The 18,107-nt window shown below is 39.8% G+C and overlaps 1 protein-coding gene across 1 annotated transcript; it reads left to right on the top strand.

Moving 5' to 3' along the window:
• The first annotated feature begins 1,014 nt into the window (after positions 1-1,014).
• On the top strand, positions 1,015-7,170 carry LOC311050116 (dehydrogenase/reductase SDR family member 13-like). The gene is made up of 5 exons (XM_084064079.1): positions 1,015-1,238; positions 2,637-2,755; positions 3,471-3,594; positions 5,335-5,661; positions 6,868-7,170. The coding sequence occupies exons 1-5, from the start codon at positions 1,112-1,114 to the stop codon at positions 7,125-7,127; spliced, it is 957 nt and encodes a 318-aa protein (XP_083920205.1). The 5' UTR covers positions 1,015-1,111; the 3' UTR covers positions 7,128-7,170.
• Positions 7,171-18,107: the final 10,937 nt, after the last annotated feature.

The raw sequence follows: 18,107 nt of genomic DNA, 5'->3' as shown, positions 1-18,107 counted from the left end.
TGTATTTTCATTGTTAATAAACTTCTCTTACCTACCGTAAATTGCTTCTGGTTATGTTCAAATATTACACCACGTTGCCATCTAGTGGCTCAACCGGTGAACGTCATACAAAAGCTATGGCTGCAGGGGCTTGATGGAGGTACTGAAACCTTACCCAAATATGCTGAAAGATACACTTCTATTTCCATTTGTTTTCAAATTAGCGTGTTTCTATATTTAAATTTAAAAATATGTAGGCCTATTAGGTTATTACCATCTGCCACAAAAGAATAATGCAAAGTGATGGAGAGCAGGCCAGGGGTCCTTTTTTTTAGGCCAAGTACCACTTAGCTGAGAGGCATATTTTTCTCCATGCAAATGAGGCTTTCAAAGCTGGGTGTCTCTCTCATCAACGTCTGTTGACTGTTGAGAGATTTGAGACTAGCTTAGAACAGTGGTTTTCAACCAGTGGTCCTTGGGGAGGTACCAGGGGGTCCCCAACTAAATTAGTTAACATAGCCTCATTAAGCTTAGTGCTTAATGAGCTTTCCAGTTTAGTAGACCTTGTATTGTGAATTTGTACTTCCATGTACTGTCATGTACTGTTCTCATGTCCTACTAAATAAAGTACATCAATCAATCGAAGTCACAATCATTTTTGAAAAATCTTGAAAATGTGTGCAAATCTTTTAATATATTTACAATACATTACATACATACATTTTAACTCAAATCTTTGCTTCTGGTGGGTCCCTGGCACAAATCATTTTCAGATGGGGGTCCGCGGCCAAATGTACATCAATTTAGGGGTCCTTGGCATGAAAAAGGTTGAAAACCACTGGCTTAGAACGTTTTGTATCCATCCACCTCTGTAAGAAAGGCAACGAACGACGCCTAGTGGTACATAGAGAAACTACAACCATCGTGAACCCGGAAGACAACAGCAGCGGATGTACAGTGAGAGAGAGAGAGAGAGAGAGAGAGAGCAGTGAAGAACAGTGAAACGTAGAAAGAGAGAGGGAGCATTGAGAAGAACAGGGACGCGGTGTAGCTTGTCTCTCTCTCTGTCAGTCAGTTTGTCCTCATTGTTCATGTTGTGCCTGTATGTGCGCGTATACTTGCAGCTGCAGCCATGTCCGTGTTTCTCTCTTGCGTGGCAGGGGCAGTTGTCTTTTATTTGATACTTTATTATAATGTTTTCAGAGGAGGCAGGTGTACAAGTTCTGCCAAGCTAACGGGGAAGACCGCAGTAGTGACAGGTGGTCTGCTCTCTTTGGTACTTTCTGCTTTGAGTGCCAAAACGGCTTACTCGTTAGCCTCATAGCTTAATTGCTGAGAAAAAGTCATTTTTTTTGGCCAAATTGACATTTCTGCCTAACTCTACTCTCCTAACACTGCTCATTGTGATTGCCTATGCTCTCAACCTATCAGAATGCTTGTTACATTCCAATAGGCTCTAATGCACAGTTGGAAAGAAATTGGGCCTCTTCTTACTTCGTTCACAGGTTTTTCCAATGATACTAATGAAGGCGTTGTTCTATTTCAAGTAGCACAGTGGTTCTCAAACCTATAATTTCAAGGACCCCCATAACTCTGAGAGTGTACAAATGGGAGTTACACACCTTTCAAAATGCACAATATCAGCACCCTGACTCTGTTTGACCAGAATGGAACGGAGCCTTCATTAGTATCATTGGTAACACCTGTGAAGGAAGTAAGAAGAGGCCCAATCTCTCTCAAAAATGGCTGCTGTGCATAGAGCCTATTGACATTTCTGCCTAACTCTACTCTTCTAACGCTGCTCATTGTGCCTTATTGCCTATGCTCTCAACCTATCAGAATGCTTGTTACATTCCAATTATGCTATGAGGCAAACTTTTTGACTTAAGGTCCTTACACACCGGCGAAAATAGCGAATATACGCAAAATTCGGACTCGTTCCGAATAATTAAAAGACGCTTTTTCGCTTCGCTTTTTCGCTTTTTCGCTCCATGTACGGAGCCATTGAATTTATAAGGTTTAAAAAAAAAACGCATTATTCGCACGAAAAAATTGCCCCGGTGTGTAACAACCTTTAGGCAGAAAATTATTTTGAATGTAACAAGGATTCTGATACGCTGAGAACTTTGGCAAGAAGGCAGGACGAATCAGCATCGTTAGGAGAGTAGAGTTAGGGAGATAGAAATAAAGGCAGATAAACATGACGTAGGCTAAATGTTTTTTTTTCCCCTCATGTTTGCTTAAGTCTGAATAAGTCACCTTTCCTGAAAACCTTAATGTATGTTTTGTAATAATGATAATAATCAAAATCTACAAAGTAACTAACTGAGTAACTAAAGTTTTCTAATAATTGTAGTGCAGTAAAAGTACTGAAAACTGGAAATACTCTAGTAAAGTAAAAATACCTCAAAATTATACTTACTTATTATACTTGTTGCGCTCCATGTGTAGCCTATTAATACTCGCCTAATAATTTTGCTGCCGCTTGGGTTCAGCTCTTGTCATAGTTTCATATCCATTTGAAAGTTCTGACAGAAAATGTGTGTATAGTAAAGAATTATCTCCACTTTAACATGCAATGTATGGTATATCAGCCATTTAAGGCTAGTGGATTTGGTAATATTCAAAACTGATATTTGTGTGTATTTTCCTCCCAGGGAGTAATACTGGAATTGGCAAGGCCACTGCTTTGGATCTGGCCAAGAGAGGAGCCAGGGTCATCCTCGCCTGCCGCAACAAGGAGAAAGCTGAAGCTGCTGTGTATGATATCAGGAGGGTACGAAACAGTCATGAATAAACAAATCAAGATTCAAGAGGTTTTATTCATCACATGCCTCATACAAGTATGTGCACTGAATATTGGTGTGGCATACTCTGCTAGACTGTACTAACAATGTCCATCCTAGACCTATATAGCTAATAAAATAAGGTCTCGTCTTATACATTTAGGTAATACAGATTATCATACATGGATAGTTGGATACTAAGTGGTAATAAGAAAAAAAGTGTAGAACGTTTTAAATAACTTTAGGTGTGCAGAAAACAGCAGCATCAATATACAGAACATTGGTGTAGTAGAGAATGCCCATAAAGACTAGCATGCACTTGTTAGTGCTAACCCTCCCCGCAACAACATCTCATGTTCTACATTTATTTATTATTATTTTAATTTCATTGGATAGGTAAGATGCAATTTAACACAGTTGCAGAACAGAGCATGAAGCGGATGTGCTGCAGAGATATTGTATACCTTAGATACTGCTCATGTTCAAACCTTGTCCCTATTTGATGTTTACAGGTAATGTGTAATTAAAATATGCAATTTTCATTATCATAAAACCACAATACACTATACATACATATGCATCTATCCATTCCTGAAATATAGATGATTATGTAGGTTATGTAGGTAAGTTTCACAACAACCTGGCCAAACTTTCTCTGCAGCATTTATTTTGGAATGACGTTTTCCCGCTCATTCTCGTCTGCAGGAAAGTGGGAGCAATGAGGTGGTGTTCATGCAGTTGGATCTGGGGAGTCTGAAGTCTGTTCGCTCCTTTGCTGAAATTTTCTTGAAGACTGAGCCCAGACTGGATCTGCTCATCAACAATGCAGGTAACAACAACGTTGGAAAAGGAAAACCTCTTTTAATAGAACAGGGAGAGATGTAATTTCAGGTACAAGAATGATGAATGCTTAACCTTAACTACATACAGTACCGTGGGCAGAAAAGTAGGTGCAAAGAGTGCCACGCTATGAGCTTGTATACAGTAGCTGCTATTTTTGAATAGCCAAAGAAATCTAAAGTGACACAGATGCATTCCTGGATTGAATGGGTTAAGGGGTTGTGTCTTGGAGTGATGGGGGTGTGTCCTGTAATAGGTGTCCATTCCACAATGCACTGTGAGGGTTACACAGCAAAGATGCTGATATTTGTGACATGGTTTATTGGGTACAAGTTTATGTGAAATCTGGATTGAGTGGCTCAACCATTATGTAAAGTACACAATAATCTGGGAGGGTTCAATGGACCCTTCGCTAAGCCCCACCCACTCCACTCTGTGACTGGTGGTGCGAAGTTAGTCACACCCAGGCCTGGCAGCACCTGGCAAGCTCTGCTTCTCACCCATTGACTTGCATGTTAAATGATGGCTTTTCCCCTTAAAAATAATCGATCATTTCAGGAGCAAGAGCTTCTAAATCAAGTCAACAAGGCCTGCAGTAGGATATGCACTGGACAAATGTGCATGACATTATTTCAATAAACTAAAAACATGGGAAATGTTAGAGGGAGTAATAGCCATGGATACACGACGGTCGACTGTCACGACCGTCATGGATGAACTTCAACCTGGTGTTTGCACTTTCTCCATTTATGGCCCCTACATCTACATAAACGTTCATATTTCAAATATAAAGTGCTTATCCCATGGCCACGGATGTTACATATATGTACGGGCTCTCAGAAGTACCCGTATTGTTCAATAAAAAGCATTTTAATCTGATCGGTGGCCATTTTCTCCATATGTTTTCAACTGCCACCTACCAACCTACCATTGCACTCTGATACATTATGAGAAAATGGCCACTGATCGGATTAGAAATGCTTTTTATTGAACAATACAGAATATACGAGTACTTTTGAGAACATCCGTGGCCATGGGGTAAGCACTTTATATTTGAAATCTGAGCGTTTATATAGATGTACGGACCGTAAATGGAGAAAGTGCAAACACCAGGTTGAAGTTCATCCATGACTGTAACAGGAGTTTTCATGTACCGCAGGGTAAGACTGCAGTAGCAGTTAATAAATAGACGAACAAATGAATTAATATACTTTAACGTGCGGAATCCGAAACAGGCAGCGCTGTGATTCTGAATTTTGTTACGATTACGGTGATTAGTAGCCTATTATTGACACCACCTGGGCGAGTGAGTCGTGTAACTTTCCCGACGTTAAGCGGTGTATGTGTTCAACAACACAGCCATGCATGCAGCCTTGCAGTTTAAGTGCAGATTTCAGCTTGGGAAAAGCAGCCTCCAACGGGTTTGGGTACGTGGTTCATAGTCACCATTGCGTTATCGTGGTATTCCTATTCTTGCTATTATGTTGCAAATGATTGTGTGTGTGCGGGCGAAATAACATTGACAGCTATGGCAGGTGACGAAAGCTTGCTAGACCTATGCCAGGCGAACAACGGTTGCTAAGCTGGCATTGGATCGCTTTTGGGGTGGGGTTTAGCGAAGGGCCCATTCCTCAAGTTCTGTGTCACGTATCATTCTTTCCCCCTCACTTAAAAAGAAACTGTCTTATTGAAAAAATAAATTGGGGCTGCAATGCGTCACTGTGTCCAGGTGTAATGGGTCCAGGGCGCACCGAGGATGGCTTTGGCATGGCTTTTGGGGTCAACCACCTGGGTCATTTCCTATTAACCAACCTCCTCCTGGGGCGGCTGCAGCAGTGTGGTCCCAGTCGCGTGGTCAATGTGTCGGCTCTTCTCCACCGCTTCGGCTCCGTTGACTTCGCTCTCCTGGCCTCCCAAAAGGACTTGGTGTCGGGGGAGTCTGGCTGGCACAGCTTCATGGCTTACTGTAACAGCAAGCTGTGTAACGTGCTGTTCAGCAGGGAGCTGGCCAACCGCCTCGAGGGCACCAATGTCACCTGCTTCAGCCTGCACCCAGGTCAGTGTTACCACTGTGAAAGATATGAGAGGAACTATTTTCACTTTCACATCAATTATTATACTAGCAATCGTTGTGATTTTTAGTAGGTTTTTGGTGATATGGACAAAATCTCAATGTCGATATTTTGATAATAATATCGTTATTGTGATGATAATATTATATTATGACAATAATATCAATTTATTTTAATTTAAAAAAAGTTTAAATAGCTAAAATAGCAGATCCACAAGCCATATCAAAAAGTACATCAGAAATCCCTAATATCAAATCATATCAAAATATTATAATATTGATAAATTGTCCAGCTTGAGGCATAGTAATCATTGTGAGTGCTAATTAAACTAGGTGTTAGGTGTGTCACCGCTGAGTGATTCTGCCAGACGTTCGTTCAATATATTTTAACCAGTAGAATGTATATATAGCATTGGCACTGTTCTGATGTTGGTGCTACAGTATCTTTGGTTAGTTAATATTGTTAGTTATCAGACTCAGAACCTCTGGACAGCTTTAATCCACTGATGCTAAACTGACAAGTTAAGTTAAGACACTGTTATTTGAAAGTCGTTAAATTGAACGAATTATTCAAAATTCTTTAGGCCAGTATTCAGTCCAAAGGACGTTTAGCACCTGAGGGTCCCATTTAAGGTTAACTGGCAAAAATACCTCTCTACGCCTCTTCCAATTCTGAACCCAAAGCTCAGTGTTAAATACTTTAACAGGTTTTGATTTGTAATTATATGGTGTTATTATATTTAGGGCTATCGATTATTTTCTTAGCAATTATTCTATTCATTGCTTTTTCGTATTATTATTCGTATTTATTTTGTATACATTTTACATATCTAAAAATGAATTGAGGCAAATTAATTCTAATTGATTTATATTATTCTTTTATGTCTGATTAACCACTTTAGCCCTATTTTATATTCTATTCTTTGTCATACAGTAGTGTCGCAAAAAATCATCAAAAAGAAGCAATCTACATGCTCACATTGTGACACGTTGTGAGATTGTAAATGTAGATAGTCTATTTTCGCTATTTCTAAAATAATTGGGGGGGGGGAGCTAAATCTAAATGTTTCTCCCCAAATCTTTTTTTTCTTTTATTGAAATCGATTAGTTTGATTAATTGTCGCACCCCTGCACCAGAACCACCCCCATGTTGTTGGGTCCCACAACGAGTAATCGTCTTTCCGTCTACAGGAGTCATCCATACAGAACTGTGTCGCAATATGAGCCTATGGCAGCGGCTTCTCCTGATACCTGTGGCCAAGCTGTTCTTCCTGGACCCTGAAGGGGGCGCTCAGACCACCCTGCACTGTGCTCTTCAGGAGGGCATTGAACCCCTCAGTGGACGCTACTTCTTTTCCTGTGCGCTGCGGGAAGTGGGTGCCAAGGGGCGTGATGACGGCTTGGCCAGGAAGCTGTGGGAAGTGAGTGAAAGGTTAACCAGCCTCTCCTGAAACACTGTGATGTTGAGACTTGTGTAACATTGTCATATCGCGATGGAGGACAACTGAAATTTCTAGACAGAGGAATTTGTACCTTCTAATGGCTCTCCTCACTAAATGGCCGATCCTTAAGCTCACAACGTGTCTTAATGCGACACGTTGTGAGCTTGTATATTGTCTATTTTCTCTATTCATCGTATGACAAAGTGTATAGTCATTTGAGCTGTCTACACAGAACGCACTGGGTTCACAATAGAATTATAGGATTCACTGTAAATATCAGCAAAGTTGCCCTTTATTTACATATCCAGTTTCTATTTTATTTTTTAGGTTTAATGAAAGAAACAGCACATAGCGCAACTTTGTATGTTACATACAGTATATGCCACATGTGTTAAGGTATCTCACATCCTCATCAGTTTTCATAAGGTCATATGAATGTGGACAATCGTAGTTGTATGCCAGATGTTTTATGAGGTTGATTCTTGACTTAGTTCATACCTGATTCTTGTAGATAGATAGACCTTTATTGATTTCACATGAGAAATTCAATTTCTTGACAGTACTACAGTATGAAACACAGAACAGATAGAAAAATAATAAATATTAGGTGTAAACAGGTAGTATCATCCATGGATTAGGAATAAAGCACCAAAAACCAAAGATGATTTACGGCCCTTGCTTGGCAGGATGCCTACACAGTATTAGCCTTTGATTGAAATTTTTATTAGGCAAAAGAATGTAAAACAACACAGTTACATATATAATACTTTTGTCTAAAAGGTCCGACCAAAAAAGTCCTTGCGGACGTGTTTCCGCTGGGGTCCTTGGATTAATTTCATAGACATATATAGTAGCAACCAAACAATAAGTAAGTCAACCTTTTCATATCAACAACCCTAATTTAGTCAATATTAGAGCCACGGACCCCGAATTTGATTTAGTCTCTCAGACCAAAATTGTAGAATATTTTTGGGCGGTGTAACCGCCCCTATATGTGAGGATGGGACATTGACATTTGCTGCACTGTGATTGGCCACCCATTGTACCCCCTAACCCTGCACTGTGATTGGCCACCCATTGTACATCCCTAACCCCTACACATTCAATGCAAATCTATACTTTTCTTTAAGTGAGCTTCCATAGTGATGACCACTAGCTGCACTGTGATTGGCTGACTCTATTGGCTGACTCTATTCAGCACTGTGATTGGCTAGCGAGACACATGACACATGTGCATAGTCCTATAAATAGGACTATGCACTTAAAAAAAACACATTAATGTTTTTTTTCAAGTGAGTCATGGGTCTGTGATGGCCACACCGCCCACTTCACACTGGGTGTGATTTTTAGCGGCCTACCTATACCTTTAGGTATAGAGCGGATCTTGCTCTATACCTGACTTTGTCCGTGTTCACCGTCAACGCTCTGATTGGTCAGACCCGTCAACGCTCTGATTGGTCAGACCCGTCAACGCTCTGATTGGTCAGACCCGTCAACAAAGTGATTGGTCAAGCTTCACGTGACATGGCTATAAACACATTATAAACACATATCGATGACAACATGTATCAAAGGCGCCGCTACCTTCACACAGGGTGTGACTTTTTATTATATATGATTTGATATGATTTGTGCCAGAATGCCATGCCGTATTGATGTGGTTGGTAGGGATAACAGGCGAACTATGATGAATTATCATTTCTTATGTATTCCCTTGTTCTTGTGTAAATGAAGTAATGCTGATGTTTAACAATTGAATACATTTTATGGGGACTCCTCTCAGTCCTCAAGGACCCCTGGTAGTCCCCGGACCCCACGTTGAGAACCACTGATCTAAGTCACTATGTGTGTCTGTGTATAGTCAAACAGTCAGTCAAGCCTTTTATAAGGACAGCCTAATTTATGCTCCGTTGCACGTTGGTGTCGTATGAATCAGGCTTTAGTTCGATTGAAGTATGCATTTAGGAGAGATCACTTCATGCTGTGGGAAAATGGTGATTGTTTGTGGATATCAGTGGTTCTCAACCTTTGGGTCTGATTTTGGGGGGGTCCCCAGATGACAGTGAAGTGACAATTTTAGGACTTTTAAGACCTTTTTAATTTCATTTACTGCATCAAAAGTAATCAACAAACTATAAAAACTGGTCAAACACTGGCCAAATTGTCGAATAATATAAGAAAGAGGCAAACATTTTGAAAATAGCCGATCGGGGTGGGGGGTCCCCAGTTCAAATATGATTCTTTTGGGGGGTCACAGCCTGAAAAGGTTGAGAACCACTGATGTGCAGTATATGACAGTATGACAGCTCTCCTTCACTCACTGCTGTCTGAGCCTGTTCAGCATTTGAGAAAAACCCTCCAGTGATACTGCATCCTCTGTAGGAGGATTATTATCCATCCTTTTTGTAGTGATTATTCTATCGAGTACTTTTTCGATTCATTGAATTATCGAGAGGCGTTTTTTTTTTTTTAAATGGGTATAAAAAAACTAAAACTAAGTGTGGTTAACAAATTGATTAACCACTATGTTATACTTAGTTGCACAATGATTCGTGCAAAAATAGTGAAATAGCGGGTCTACAAGCTCACGACGCATGGCATCAGTTTTTTCACTATTTTTTGAATAAAGAAATGGGTTGTTTATTAACCGGTTATTTTATTAGATTATTGATTGTGGATTATTTTTTATAATCGATTAAATCAATTTGTTCCATTAACTGTTTCAGCCCCAATCCTCTGTATTCACCCGATCTTAACCCATGTGTTTCTTTTTGATGATTTGATGTCATTCTAACCATTCATACTAATTTGATGGCAGAACACATAACAGTGTTTTTGAAAGTGGCAAGGAATCATAATAGCTATCAAGGTATCATAATAATGATACAGGATAAATGCATTAATCCTTAAAATAAATGCCTTCTTAGAATCTTTTGATCAGTCCTTGTGTATATACTATCTATTTATCTATCTATACTATATCTGTCTGTCTGTCTGTCTGTCTGTCTGTCTGTCTGTCTCTGTCTGTTTATCTGTCTCTCTATCTCTACCTATCTATCTATCTATCTATCCCTATCTATATCTATATATCCTTACCTACAGTACCTATTTACTGTAGAATAGTATTCCATTAACAATGCAGATTCCAAAGGCAACAAAAGTAAAATGTATAACAGACATTTAAATTAGAATTGGAGCATGGAGTATTGCCTCTGGTCTCACTAGTACAATGAACAAAACTATAGAGGGGGACAACAAAACAAATTGACTGGTTGGTTCAGGAAATGTTTTTATGACATGAGCAAAAAACAACTTACAGTATGGCCCAGTACAATACACGATGAGTGTATTAAACGCAACGTAAATTTCTTTCTTCATATTTATTCAAGATAGCCTCGGGTACCCATGCGTTGTTTTTTTATATTCAGCACTTAAGTCAGCACTCTACTTCTCTATTTTACTTCTCAGTCTATATATTTCGTAATAAGATATTTAAAGCTTCAATTATCGATCAGGACAGTTCCGAGTTACAATGTTAAATAGTGGTTCCTCATGATTCACACTAGATTGTAGATGTATACAGTAAACTGTATGGAACTAGGGCTGCATCTAGCAATTATCATCTTGCCTATTATTCTATTGATCCAATAATAGAGATAATAGTAATTTAAAGAAAAGTTTTACAATCGATTAAATCAATTAGTCTGATTAACCATTTATGCCCTGCTTTATACAGAAAATAGCCGACTTACCAAGCTCACGTCGCATCACATTGTGAGCTTGTAAATTGTCTATTTTCATTTCCCCCCCCATTTATGCTACTGTATTTATTTAAAAAAAGAAGCAAAATTCAAAATGTCCCTCCAAAACCGATTATCATTATTATAATTGAATACATCAATTTGTTCAATTAACTGTTGCACCCGTACAATATTGAAATACTTACAGTATATTGAAACACTGGGGGAAAAAAGAGCCCTGTATGTCCATGCATGCATGTCTATATTATGCTAATAGTGTCTACCCCAATAACAAAAACACATTTCCTTGGATGATCTTCATACAGTAATAATAACAATGCTTGTGAGTAGGGAGTTCTCACAGCAGAAATGGTTACGGCAACCAGGTTCAGTAGGTGGCAGTAGAGCGCCACAGCTCCGGCAGCAGTGACTCCAATGCATAATATCTCAACAACATTGTTCCTTGCAGTTGTTGCTTGGAGCAAGGTTGTTGAGGACCTTAACCTGGCAGACCTATGGATCGTGTTCATTATGAGCAGTGATTATTAACACGGGTAGGCACCAATGCCAGGTCAGTTGTGTGCGTTAAGAGAGGAGCCCTTGTAATTACTCAGTAGGACGTTCTGTGGTGCAGGCTTCTCCTTTAACCTCAACGTTGGTGGTGGTGTGTGTGTGTGTGTGTGTGTGTGTGAGGGGGGGTCTGCACTACGATCGATTCCTATCTCCTTCTGCCTTCCACTATCCCTGTGTCCTCTCTCTTGCAACCCCCCCACCCCCTTCTGTTGCATAAGAAGAGAGGGGAGCCTAACTCTTTTCTCAAACTATCCAACACTGTGAACGCTTTGTCAAGCCTTAAGGGCCATTCACACTGAGCACTATAACTATAAAATATAGTTTTAAAGTCAAGCGGGTGGCAGAGTTCACACCAACTATAAAAAGAATACAATGGTGAACGATATAGTTATAGTTATCGTTATAGTTATAATGCTCAGTGTGAATGGTGCTTTATACTGACTGTCGCAGTAAAAATCCTGACTGTTAATTTAACCCTGAAGTGTGTAAAAATGCTTAAATCAGCTCTCAGGATTTTGCTGTGCAGCACTACAGTTACAATGTCTTTTTGTTTTCTTCTTCTTCCCCAAAATAGAGTTCAAAATAGATAACAGATTTCCTTCAGTTTAAAAACGAGACAAAAAATATGCCCAGATGTTATTCCCTTATGTAACAGATGTAATACAGAAAGCGGTTCTCTCATCCATTTAGTTTGGAAATGCTCCAAGCTCTGCTCACGTCGGACTGAAACCTTCTCACAGGTTTTTGGAGAGCCTTGAAGCGCTTCTCTGTTCTCTGGTGCTGCACTCCCCAAGGATGCTAAATTCCATCCATTAAATGCAGCGTATTTGAATGAATTTGGTTCTGTTCAAATGCTTCTGTTCAAATAGAATAAGGGGGGAGGGTTAGTGGTTAACCGATGAACCACAAATGCTCTAAATTATTATAAAGAAATAGCAGTTCTACAATTACACCACAACACAAGCTTGTAGATCTGCTATTTAAACAAATTAAATAATGACATGCCCAAAACTGGGATGCCATGTTTAAGTGGTTAAGTAGTTAAGTGATACTGTAGAGTGAAAAGCTTTTGTTTTTTGTATTATGAATAACCAATGCTCGATAAAAGTAAACATCCAGTCTTCTATTTAGGTGCTGGACAAAAGGCACAAGCCAACAATAAAGAAGAATGTCTGCAACACTAATTGCTGTCCTATATTCAGATGCATATTTTTTATTATATTTACATTTTGTTAACCACTTTGAACCCAGCAATAGCACTATTCTGGACATGTCATTCTAAGTAAAAAATTATTAGAAGCTCATAATGCGTCGCATCGACACGTGAGTTTGTAGATCATGTTGCTTACTTTGTGCTGCAATTGAGCAACAGCTGCTATTGCATATTAATTAACATTAATAAATCACTACCACGACAACCCTTTCCTTCTGATTCTTCCCACACTATCACTATCAATAGAAGCTTTACCAGTAGTAACATATCATCATAACGTTGCAGTTACACGTTTTAATGCTGCAACACATAAGTTGTAAAAATATATTATATTTTTATAAATATACTTCCTGTGAGACATGATGCAAGATTTTGCCACACAGATATAAAATCATATCTTTACTGATCCCCTGAAGCGTTCTGGCCTTTGATTTGATTCAATCCCTTTTTGGTGCAGTGTAAGCATTAACTACTTAAACCCAAACATTTTCTTGACTGGGATCTCCCCAGGGTCTATACTTAGTCCACTCCTTTTCCCTCTACATCAAATCTCTTTGCCGACAATAGATGATGTACAAGCTCACAAGGCAACGTGAGTATTCGCCTAATAGGGATAGGGGACTCTAGGGTTCTTGTGCTTAACTGACTAGCAGGTTTCTAGTAATGAATGACACCTAATAACTATAATAGTTTGTGAACCTGAGGTGCTAGAACAAAAAAAAAGTCTTCATCCTTCATTCACTGCAGGTACATACTCTGAATCAACGCTACTGCAGTTGGCCAAATGCCCCTCTCTGTCCCAACACAGGAGTCTGTACTTGCTTTCCAAGATCTATAGCCCATAGATATTCTGTCACTCCAACTCCACTCAGTGGTTGAGAAGTGGGACATTGATGACTTGTGCGTTGTGTTTGCTTTGGGCACACTCCCAAGCACTGCAGTACTTAGTGACTGGATTAGTGCATCAATTAGCCAGCTATTGGATGCAGGGAGCGTTGTTGATTGATTTAGATGCCGTGCAAGTTGTGCAGGGACAACATCAACACATCACTATGAAACTAAGGCTGATCTGAGCGTGAATCTGAGTCAGGACTCAGGAGTAAATGAAGGTGTAAAGAACATGCAAAGGATTACAAGGAGAGCATTTGCTCTCTTCTAGGCCTTGGACATATATCAATATTATATCGAAATCATGACATGAGACTAGATAATTTCTGGGATTTTGGACATATATTGTGATATGACATAAGTGTTGTCTTTTCCTGATTTTAATAACTTAAGCCATATTTTATACTTAAATATTTCCCCTCCAAAATATCAAAAGTAGCCTATCTACAAGCACTTAAAGCACCACATTGCGACGCATTATAATTGATATTGTCACAATACTATACATATCGTCACAATGTCAATAATACGGTATTTGGTAAAAAATATAGTGATATTAGATTTGGTCCATATCGGATATATGTGTCCAGTTTCAGGTGTCAGAACCGCTCATGCTGGACCCCCATACTTATTTAATGCTGCTATTCATAACTTCCACATGAACGAAATCCAGCAAAGCAAATGGATCTAGTATCGTGCTTCTGTAGTTGGTTTCCAGCAGAGTGACAAAATGATAGCCATGGACCAGGTAATGTGAACGCCAATATATTATCTGCTGAGTTGGATGAAATTAGACACTGAAATAGAATACGATGATGTAAATATGGTGAGATGGTAGTGAGCTCACAGTAACATATTAGGCTACATTAGGTGTTTCCAAACACACCAAATGTAGGGCATACATTTTCCAAAACATGTATAACATTACACGAAATATGTAACATAAGTAGTTTTTCGCCGACCTTTCTGCGTGATTGCAGCCTAAAATATACCGGACGTGACAAAAAAACAGATCTACCAGCTCACAACGTGCTTCAGCGTGATGCATAGTTAGTTAGTAAATTTGGCACGAAATTTGGAATGGAGTTATACCGTTCTATATTCTATGCTTTATTTTTGCTACGCTGCCTGTCTTTGGGCTAGGAGTAAAATACGGACGAAATATTCGGCGGCAGTGTGCAAACGTGACATAACGTGAGGTAGATTTTCTGTTTTACGTGCTCCGAAATTCGCTCCAATACTCGGCTGGAAAAATGCACCAGTCTGCAAGGACCTTAAGATTAATTATTGCGCTGAGTGATTGTTACATAGGCCTGGAAATTGGGTTGAATATTCTGGAAAAGTTTTGGAAATTCATTGGTAAAAATGTGTGGGAACCCTGGGCATAAGAGTGGTGGCCATTTTGTGGTTCTACAGATAGAAAGCCCATTCATTTTTCCCATAGAGATTTCATAAAATATTTATACTTTTTTGCCTGGAACAAAGCCATCCAGTCTCCTCGTGAATTGATTCTGTGTCAAAAATATTTGAAAACCGCTAAAAAAAGGGTATTTATTAAATATAGTATATAATATAATTAAATGTTTCCCAAAAAATGTACAATTGTTTTTAATTGATGCTATTCCCTATTGCGCTGAAACCTTGCCCAAATATGGAGTTATACGTCCTAGAATGACTGATGTCATAGACTAGCCTATCACGTCTTATTTTACCCCGATCAGTGCCTGTGGACGCCATCCCACTTAATTGCCCCTCCCACCTTTGCACGATGGGTTGCAGAGGTTATGCAGTCGTTGAAGCTACGGTACACCATGAGAGGATCTGGGAGGGATTTTCAATTTGAGGTATTGATACATTTTTGATTGTACATGTCAACATTTTAAAATATTAAATATTAAAATAAATATTATTTGAAAATAAACCTTCTTTAAAAAAAAAAACACTTAATTGACTAGGGTACCCCATGTTTCTGTACTTGATCTCCTACGTTTTTCCCTCTACAGCAAATCTCTCCGGCAAAATTAGACGATCGACATGTGAGCTTGTAGATCGGCTATATTTTCCCAGAATAGGGACGCTACGAATCATGTAGTTAGGACAAATCAAGTGGGATAAACAGAGGGAGAGACTAACCATCACCCACATTGTTATGCAGCATATGGAGTATGTTTAACACACACCAGTGGCCCCTGTACAAGTCATTTATGTCATTTGTGTACGCATCATTCATTATTGTCAACGTCAAAGGGGCCGGCTGCTTTGCGATCCCCTTCTAGCCAAGTGTGAAGAGAAAACGGGTGAGAACTCGCTGATTGAATCTGGCGGGCTCTTTGATGTGTGCTGTTTCAGCATATTTTGGGGTTACTACTCCTTTGGAACTCTGTGTGTGTCTGTGTGTGTGAGAGCATAGTTGTAAATACCGATGTCATCAAAAAAAGCAAATAATGGCCAATATATTGGCCAAACCGATATAGCTCTAGTTTGAAATTCCATGGACCTGATGAATGGATATCGGATCATTGTTGATCAAAATGCATCTGAAATGCTGTGTGTGTGTGTGTGTGTGTGTGTGTGTGTGTGTGTGTGTGTGTACACAGTATGTGTGTGTGTGTGTGTGTGTGTGTGTATATTGTGTTACTTTTATAATCTATGTATTTGTGTGGTCATGCATGAAAATGTGTGTAGGTGTGTGTGTGTGTGTGTGTGTGTGTGTGTGTGTGTGTGTGTGTGTGTGTGTGTGTGTGTGTGTGTGTGTGTGTGTGTGTGTGTGTGTGTGTGTGTGTGTGTGTGTGTGTGTGTGTGTGTGAAATAGTGGTTTAGAGTGTGTGGTGTAGGGAGCAGGTGGATCACATGAAAACCCACTAAAAGGTGTTGTGAGGAAATAAGTACAGGGGGCGGTGCTTCTGACATGATCGTGTGGAATAAAGTATGTGTGTGTGTGTGTGCGTGCGTGCATGATTATTGTGTAGGCTTAAAAGGAGTGTTAAGGTTAGGCCTGTTGTGGCAAGGCTTCTGGTTTAGGAGCAGAGGTCAATTAATGAATACAGGAACGAAGTCAATAGGTGATCCTTACAAGTGCAAGTGTGTGTGCGCGTGCGCGCACGCACGCGGGCATTGAAGACTGCAAAGAGCCACTGTTGATACTCACTTATTTTATCTCTGGCTACTCTTCAACACACGCACACACACACATACACATACACATACACACACACACACACACACACACACACACACACACACACACACACACACACACACACACACACACACACACACACACACACACACACACACACACACACACACACACACACACACACACACACACACACACTTGTCCAACCCTTATCAGGAGTGGTTGGGGTGTCGATAAATAGAACCATCCTCTGGGTGCTGTTATTTCCTCTGCTGCAATTAACGTCCCCATCTGCTAACCTGTGATTAACGATGTTTACCCATACAACACAACTCACACCTCTTCTCTTCTCTTCTCTTCTCTTCTCTTCTCTTCTCTTCTCTTCTCTTCTCTTCTCTTCTCTTCTCTTCTCTTCTCTTCTCATCCCCACGACTTCCAACATTCTCAAGGGAATCCAACTAGTTTTGATAATGGTGGGGAAACAAAAGTCGGTTTGGTTAATGTTGGGATTGAGGACAAAGATGTGAGCAGTGTAATATGTTTAATTCAGATGAAGACCCTTATGAGCTCAAATATGATGCTATATAGCTGATCAACACCCAATTATGTAGGTTCATTTTCACAGATTCAACTAAATTCAGAATCGAAACTTTATTGTAACTTCTCAGGTTTACAGGTGTAAAGAAGTGGGTAAAATTATTTTTTTCTGTGCACCCTCCTTCATGTTGTAGCTTTTTCATGAGAAGGGATAGAGTTAGAGTAAGAACAGAATAGAAGCAGGTCAAATGATCAAAAAGAAATATACCTCTACATGTAGTAGCATGTACTACAATAGCATCATATGTAGATATGTACATAGACGTGCCTCCATAAAGCGAGATTAAAAGTGGCAGCAGGTTCAGTGTTCTTAAGTGTAACAGGTATGGGGCAGAGACATACTGTAGGTCTTCTTTGTGCAACAAGGAAAGGTAAAATCCACATAGGGTAAATCCACGTAAATTAAAGGTAAGGTAAGTATGAACAGAATCTACATGAGGGGCGATAATCCAGCATAAGGAGACTAGCCTGACATACTGTATGGGAAAGTATTCCAGTGCAGTTGTTCGACAGTCTGATGGTAGCTGGGTGGAAACTATTCAGAAACCAGGTGTTCAGGCACTTGCGGTAGAGCTTGCTGGCTGTGGTTGCACTAGTAGTGTGGCATGAACAGATTGTGGCTGGGGTGGTGAGTGTCCTTGATACATCAAACTTTGTCTACGCACTGCTTCTTGTATAGTTCCTGAAGGGAAGGAAGCTCACCTGCGCCTCCCTCTGTAGGGATTGTATGTGTTTTGCTAATCGCTGTTGCAACCTCAAAGGGCTTTCACTCGCTCACATTTAAACCAACCAACCACACCCCCCTGACCTTGGACCCTCAATCATGCAAGGAAAAAATC

The sequence above is a fragment of the Gymnoscopelus microlampas genome (assembly GCF_963454915.1).
Source record: "Gymnoscopelus microlampas genome assembly, chromosome: 8".
In the NCBI taxonomy this organism is placed as follows: domain Eukaryota; kingdom Metazoa; phylum Chordata; class Actinopteri; order Myctophiformes; family Myctophidae; genus Gymnoscopelus; species Gymnoscopelus microlampas.
Note: the sequence above shows the minus strand (reverse complement) of the source record. Positions and strands in the feature narration are given on the sequence as shown.

Coding starts and splice junctions, on each gene's coding strand:
- LOC311050116 (XM_084064079.1), top strand. CDS start 1,112: ATGTCCGTGTTTCTCTCTTGCGTGGCAGGGGCAGTTGTCTTTTATTTG. Junction 1,239..2,636: donor GAAGACCGCAGTAGTGACAG/GTGGTCTGCTCT, acceptor TTTTCCTCCCAG/GGAGTAATACTGGAATTGGC. Junction 2,756..3,470: donor CTGTGTATGATATCAGGAGG/GTACGAAACAGT, acceptor TCTCGTCTGCAG/GAAAGTGGGAGCAATGAGGT.